The sequence below is a fragment of the Acipenser ruthenus genome, chromosome 3 (genome assembly GCF_902713425.1).
Source record: "Acipenser ruthenus chromosome 3, fAciRut3.2 maternal haplotype, whole genome shotgun sequence".
Taxonomy (NCBI): Eukaryota; Metazoa; Chordata; class Actinopteri; order Acipenseriformes; family Acipenseridae; genus Acipenser; species Acipenser ruthenus.
This window is the reverse complement of record NC_081191.1, coordinates 93,669,049-93,676,601: the sequence shown is the minus strand read 5'-3', so window position 1 is coordinate 93,676,601 and position 7,553 is coordinate 93,669,049. Positions and strand designations below refer to the sequence as shown.

At 39.0% G+C, this 7,553-nt stretch overlaps 1 protein-coding gene across 1 annotated transcript; it reads right to left on the bottom strand.

Annotated features, from left to right (window-relative positions):
- Positions 1–3,377: 3,377 nt before the first annotated feature.
- On the bottom strand, positions 3,378–6,932 carry LOC131727375 (uncharacterized protein C9orf152-like). The gene is made up of 2 exons (XM_059018853.1): positions 6,506–6,932; positions 3,378–4,728 (listed from the first exon to the last, which is right to left on the bottom strand). Exons 1-2 carry the CDS (start codon positions 6,765–6,767, stop codon positions 4,160–4,162), a joined length of 831 nt encoding a protein of 276 aa, XP_058874836.1. The 5' UTR covers positions 6,768–6,932; the 3' UTR covers positions 3,378–4,159.
- Between the last annotated feature and the right edge of the window lie 621 nt (positions 6,933–7,553).

The following is a 7,553-nucleotide window of genomic DNA, read 5'->3' as shown; positions in this document are numbered from 1 at the left end:
TAGTAGCTTATTAATCCCAGAATCTCATCAAGCAGCTTCTTGAAGGATCCCAGGGTGTCAGCTTCAACAACATCCTTCTCAGATAACCAAGTTTCTGTAACACCTATCACATTGTAGTTACTTGTTAGTGCAGTCGCTTCAAGTTCTAACATTTTGTTTCTGAGACTTCTAGCGTTTAGATAAATACATTTAATGGCTGTCTTACCTGAGTTGTTGTATACACATCCTGGTGACACTTATTTTTAATATATAGTAGAAAAGTATGATCCTTATATTTTTCATATATAGAAATTGCCCCCTTTTATATATATTTAAAATATATGGGAAAGAAAGCCGTGGAAAATGCAAAGGCTGCCCTTCGAATCTGTGATATCATGAGGCAAGTTCAGCATGGAAGAGGGGGTCTAGGTCTTAGTTCAGCTCCTCCTACATGGCATGAGGCAGCCATAGCTCAACGGAGAAAGCTGGTAGTCAATGAGGTGCAAAAGCAGGAGGAGAGGATGAGGTGCGTAAAGGCTGTTTCCCAGGCCAAGCAGGGAGAATGGATGAGATGGGAGAGTGTGGAACAACGCAAGATTGGCTGGCAAGACCTATGGACAATGGAACAGAGCAGGATCAATTTCCTCATCAGGTCAACATATGATGTTCTCCCATCACCACAGAACCTAAACCTCTGGGTAGGAGAGGATCCTTCATGTCCTTTGTGTTCATCACCTGCAACATTAAGGCACATTTTCCTATTTAGCCCAATCCAGACGGTTGTCATGCTGATGTGCTGGGGAGACCGCACTGTGGTTGATCCCCGCACTGTGTGTGCTGATGCGCTAGGGAGGCAAAATAAGCTGATCCCTGGAGCCAGCATTACACTTCAGTCATCAACACCAGGCAGAAGGATATCTACATCATCATATGGATGGAAATGCAAATGGATGGAGACACAGATGGATCATATTAGATGGATCATACTACGTCTTAGCTGGTGCTTATCTTGGCGAGAGCAGATTTCAAATTTCAAATCAGCATGAAGTTTTAACATCTACTCTCATGTAATGGAAATCATTATGGGATATATTTAAATATATTTTAGTCTGTAATCCATGTATTTGATGTTGAAAATATATGGTGCACCATATATTTTCATTAGTCTGTAATCCATATAAAATAAATATATGGATTACAGACTAAAATATATTTTAAATATATCCCATATCTTTTAAATATATAAAAAAGGGGCCAATTCTATATATGAAAGATGTAAGGATCATATTTTTCTATCATATATTAAAAATATGTTTTTCCATAAGGGTTTGCCTTTTGTTTTTGCTCCCTCACAGAACTTCAGTCATCAGAACTTCTCAAACCTCTGTATTCTTCTTTCTGTGTATTTATCCATCATGTTTTTCTTCTCCTGCTCCTTTCAATAACTTTCACAGCCTGCCTTTAACATGCGGATCCCATCCCTTAACCTTTCTGCTTTTGTTCCCTACCACTTTCTTGAGCCATCTCTAACAGAAAACTGTCCTTTGAGCAATCTGGTTATTAGAGCCTGTCAAAGTAACCGTTGTGCACTTCTATTAACTCCATAGGTCTCAGATGTGCAGTTTTGAAAGAAACACGTTATTGTATTGTTGTTGTATTTTTATTTTCAAACATGCTATCTGGTAGTGCACTTGGTTAGAATGCTGTTTGACAATGCTTTCAGATAGAGTTGCTCTTGTTTGGAAATTTCTGAACATTTGGGGAATGTATTTTGTTAACTACAATTACTTTAAAGAGGAAATACCTTCCAATGTCATTTATTTTTCATTGCCCCCATACATTTTATCATGTATGCAACCATTCAGTGCTTTTTATAGCAACTGTTCAAATACTCCATTTGGCTATTTTCGTGTTTGTAAATGAACTTTACCATTATATTTGTTCATATCCTCTTTGGAAGGGGGTTAGAGTGTCTTTTTAGTTGCCTTCATTGCACATCAGAATGCCAGCTATCCAGACGAATGTCTAGAATACCCTACCAGACTTAATGAAAAACATATAGGACTACAAGAGTTTTTTAACAGAACTGAAAAAATGGTTGAAACAGGACCAGCTTTGTGACCATGTCTAGTCCCCCTCCATTTGTTGGCTTTTATTGTATTTTATTGTTATTTCTAATTGTATTTTTATTTTTAGTATTTTTTATTGAATTTTGTTTTTGTTTTATTGTTATTATCAATGTATCAATTGGTAATCAATATCAATTGGTAGCTGTTAGTTTGTGGGACTACCAATGTAAATTAGCTGTAGCTAACTTGGGTGCGATGCATCGCATGTTTTAATCATGAATGTTTTTGTTGCACATGGTCCCTTTAAAAAAAAAAAAAAAAAAAAAAAAAAAAAAAAAAAAACGGTACCAAACTACCAACCCTGTGGTGCTCACCTGTGCAGTCCAATCCAGGACCTTGACTGGAACAAGATCCTGATCATGTAACAACTACATCCTGCAACAGAGTTGCTAGTTTGATAACATTACAGTTGTTCTATTAATCTCAGAAAACAATCCTTTCTGGTGCTTCAGAATAGGCTTTTGCTTTTATCTCCATTTCATAGTCTTCACAGATCTCTTCTCAAACCCCAGCATTCATTCGTCACCCATCTTATCTTTGTTTCTTTACAAAGTTCTCTGAATATCTGGTCCCTGATGCTTGTAATGTTGGCAGTCCTTTATATAATGTATGGAATGGAATGAGGCAATGTACTGTATGATCTGAAACATTGTTATATAATGTATAGAATGGAACGAGGCAATGTACTGTATGATCTGAAACATTGTTATATAATGTATAGAATGGAACTAGGCAATGTACTGTATGATCTGAAACATTGTCCCCACAATGTGTGTCTGGACTTTATAAGATGCCTTCTGGCTGGTTACACCACACCAGCTCAGCCCACTTTGCTATCAGCTCTCATGTTAGTCTGCTAGTCCCACACACTATTTTAAAATAATATCACAGAATAATCAGTATATCTATGATATGCTACTACATTCTTGCTGCAGTAAACTACTGTCTCTACATTTTGGTCATTACTAGTACACTCCTTAAACTTGCTGTATATTTAGCTTGGCAGATTATTCAGTTAATACTAATTTGTTTAATTAGCACAAGGTGTCATTTAACACAGGGCTTGGTATTCCATTTAAAATGTCAGAATATATATTAAATTATGTTGGATTTCATCAAGCCAATTATAATTTCTCCCCCTTATCAGCAACTCAAGTTTGTTACTTTCTTACTGGGAATGTTCTATTTTATACACTTGAAATATAATATACAGTACAGAACTGTAGCATTGATATTGACAGTAATGTTAAGTATGTATATTAAAACTATTAAAAAACATGCTCTCATTGATTTCCTTGTTGCTTCTGGCTCTCAACTGGTAATACAGATGACAAGGTACTGTACAAACAGGGAAGGTAAGTCATGAATAGGTAACTGTTTCAGTCCAACATACTTCCTCCTACAACACCTGTCACACTAAAGCTAGCTGAATATACAGTAAGAAACCCAAAGCAGCTCACACTGACAAAAGCAACTATGTCATCTGACTGGGATTTATGCAAATAGAGCAGGTGAGGAGGAAATGACAGCAATACAAATGCACCAGTCGATTCATTGTTTAGTTTTGTAAAGCAAGGGGTATTGTAATGTTGTACAACACCATTCTCTATACAGGTCTCAAATGTGCAGTATTGAAAGAGACTGAAAGTTACAGCAATGTTCATGTGAAAACATGACGGGTCGCATTTACTCCAGTCTTTAATGAATATTTTTTTTTATTTTTTTAAAAAGGTCACACACACGTTGATTTTTACAAAACTACAACCAAACAGCTCCTGTGATATATTTCAAGTTCTCTTAAGCACTGTTTTTCATTTTATGAAATGAACATGTTTTCTCCTTTCAAAAAACACAAATTAATTCAAGAATGGAGGAAGCACTTTGGTAATGTCATTTGATGTAATAGTTTTCAACAATTTAGTAGCTCTTGGGTACATTATGAGTAGCTCTAAATGTATTACTTTATTTAAGGACATCGTTGGTGAAAGGGAAACATCCCCTCAGTCTTAAAAACCACACGTGAGTGAGTGTACAGAGCAAAGGGCATTTGATTAATGTGTAACATACAACCCAAGTCTCCGGGCAGCCTCCGATTTCTTGGGGCATTTCTTCTGAGGGAAAGGGTAGCAGAGCAGCTTGGTGTTGTTTGGTGGCTTATAAGCGACTAGACTCTGCCGTCCAGTCTGGATCACAGGAGTCGAGAGCTTTCTTGGACTGTGGGTCAGTGAATCACCCAAGCAGCAGTTGCTGGTGTGGTCAGGCACATCTGATTTGCTGGCTACCTCTGAAGTATCTACTACTTGCTCCTCCAGCATCTGCTGGCATGACAGGGAGATATCCTTCGTTAGTGAGGGGTCGGCTGTGGGGCTGGGCTGCTCTCCTGAGTACATTGTCTTTGCGCTCTCTTCAGCTGTTCCAGTGTTTCGGTGCTCTGTTTGAGTGTTGTGGTAGATTTCCAGGTGGGTGTGCCAGGGGGATTCATAGTCCTGGAGGATGCCAGGGAAATTAAACCGAATCTCTTTGAATGGCATCTCCACCTCAAAGGCTTTTGCTTTTCTCACGTTCTGGTTTAGTGGGACAACACTGACCAGGGGCTTGCCACTCATTTCTTCATTGTTAGCTGTGCAGGAATAATAATAATAATACAAGTTATTGGACAAAAAATGTAGGGTTTCCTAAAAACTCTTTTAGATCCATAGCTAATAATAAAAGGGGGTACAGATCCAAAGGTGTTTAAATACATTTACCAAAACCATAGACACAGTGGGATACTTTTTCACAACATAAGGGTCAGATCTTAATAGGTAGGACAATAAATTAGTCCTGGGAGAAAACACCTACAGGAATAATGTTGCGGTTTTGAGCAGTGGTATTAGAGCTCCATATTGCTAAAAAGAAATAAAACAAGTATTTTGGAAGAAGTAAATGCGAACACACACACACACACAAGTAGGGCTTGAAGTTTTCAGGTTTTATTTTTAATCAGGTGACGTCCCTTTAAAGAAATCAAGCTGATTCTGTTTCATAATTAAACTCTGTTAATTACAAAACAATCTTTGCCTTTACCATCATCTCTTTCCTGAGCTTAACTATGGTCCCCTTAATGTTATTTCAAACAGAGCTGACAAATTACCGTACGTGAATTGTTCATCCCAGACACCACTTAACTCGCATTTTATTTTTGCAGTCGCCTAATTTAACATTGTGTTTTTGTTATTTTCCCCACTAGTTTAACAGGGATGTCCGGACTTTTTTTTCTTTTTTTTAAGCATAAAAATGAATACTTGCGAAGTGTACAATGACAGCAAGTCCTTCAGGTGCCTGTTATTCTGAGTATTTAGGCAAACATATCAGAAAGCATACTGGGATATTGGAGGATACACAAAAAATGTACTTCGGTATACAGCATCCACACTTTTGACAAACCGCACTACCTGCGATCTAATTTAGAACCGGACTCGAGACTACCCCCTGAGGTGATCTCGAGTCTGGTTCTCGAGAACGGTAAACGCTGCGTAGTGTGGACGATAACCGTATTTAGCACTTTTAAACTGATTTAAAGGCAATTAATACTGTTAAAGGCATAATGTAGACATGGCCTTAGGTACTACTGCACTGTATTTAGTCCCTAAGGCAGGGTTTCCCCAATCCCGGTCCTGGGGACCTACTGTGTCTGCTGGTTTTCATTCCAGGAGTTCTCAGTTACTTAATTAAACCCTTAAATTGAATTTATAATTTGCTTATAAACCCCTGTACTTGTTTTCAGCTCTTTATAGTTGCAGATTTCAAGTTAACTTTAACATTTTATAAGTAACTTGAACTCTGCAACTTTTAAGAGCTGAAAACAATTATAAATGATCAGTTCAGTTAAGGGTCTAGTTAAATAATTGAGCTCAGTTGGAATGAAACCCAGCAGACAGTGGGTTCTCTGGACCAGAATTGGGAAACGCTGCCCTAAAGCAATCGCCAGCAACTCTTACCATATAAGTCATTGTGATTTGGTTTTATAAAGGGACCGGTTGGTGACGGTTCATTCAGGGGTTTCTGTATTGTTGTCTTCTACAATGAATTAAATATCGCTATCGCTGTGTTGTGAACAAGTTAATAAGGACTGGAATTAGTTTGCCCCATGCAGTAACAACAATACTAAATACCCGCAACGAACAATCTGTGGAGTTATTTAATGTCAAATCCTCCTTTATTTAGTGCAAATGCGATGTGCATCCAAACCTCCTCAAGTAAATGCAGAGCCAACGTGTATTCTATTGAGTTAAAACATGAACAGACACACAATTTGAATAAAAAAGTACAAACAAGCAATTCGTTTTCCTACACTTTTTACACTGAATGAATGAATGCGTTGAACAGTGGCTAGGATATACGATCAATTCGCTTACCTGTTTTGAACCAAACAACGTGCGTTCGGAGTTTCTTTCTAATGCAGTGGTATTGTTCCTTAAGGAGTGTAACGTCCATCTCGGTTGCTTGCTTATCGCTGTGTGTCCCGTCTTTATTTGAAGTATGACTCACTCCTGTTGTTGCGCCGTCACATTCACCTGCCTTCACCATCTGTGCCAGTAAAGGCGCCAGACTTATACAGCAGCCTCGCTCCTTTCTTTGCATTTGACACGTAATAATCGTTTTTTGACAGTGTGTCATCCACCTGTTGCATATAGAAACGCCGAACTCTGACTGACACTGAAACGGTCATCTGAACTTAGGCTAGAATTATGATTTGGAGCAACACTGCTGTGCAAAGGATAAAGTATTGGCTGCTTGCTCCTTCATAACCAATGAAAGAGCGCCTGATTTAAAAAGCATGGTACAGATTTGCAGTGACGCGTTTAGACAAACACTGGGCAGTGGTGCGATTCAGAAAGATTTATGACACTAGTGGTGGAATAGATGGTTAGAGACAGGTGGCTTTGTACAGCAGGTGAAGGTGAGACCATTGCTTAATTCGAGCCGGATCCTGCCGGAACAGGATCTGGCACCTCTCAGATTTGACTTTTTTCGTTCCGGCACCTAATTTGCTAGGATCCGGTACCTCTCGCGGCATGATTTATTATTTTTTCCACTGTTTGCACTGTAAACATTCTAATAAAAGCGAACAAGTTTAAAGTTGCCTCTGCCTCCTCGTTATTTCTCCCGACCCCGTAAAAGCGCATCCTATCCTGCCACACCGATTCCAGACCTGCTCTCTTATTTATACATAGAGGTTATGGGGCGGGCCGGCGAGGTAAGTAGCTGATCTTGAAACAGTGGTGGTCAGCTAGCGAGAGGTCCCTCACGTAGCCTACCGGCTGGTCGGTGCTGAATTTGAAACGTGTCGTGGGAAAGGAAAGACACATCAAAAATGAGGGGGAAACTGCTCCTAATGGCGATGCCTTAATTCCGCCAGCAGCATCACCACCGGCACGTCCTCCACTATATAGTAGGCCACTA

Coding starts and splice junctions, on each gene's coding strand:
- LOC131727375 (XM_059018853.1), bottom strand. CDS start 6,767: ATGACACACTGTCAAAAAACGATTATTACGTGTCAAATGCAAAGAAAG. Junction 4,729..6,505: donor CGTTGTTTGGTTCAAAACAG/GTAAGCGAATTG, acceptor ATTCCTGCACAG/CTAACAATGAAGAAATGAGT.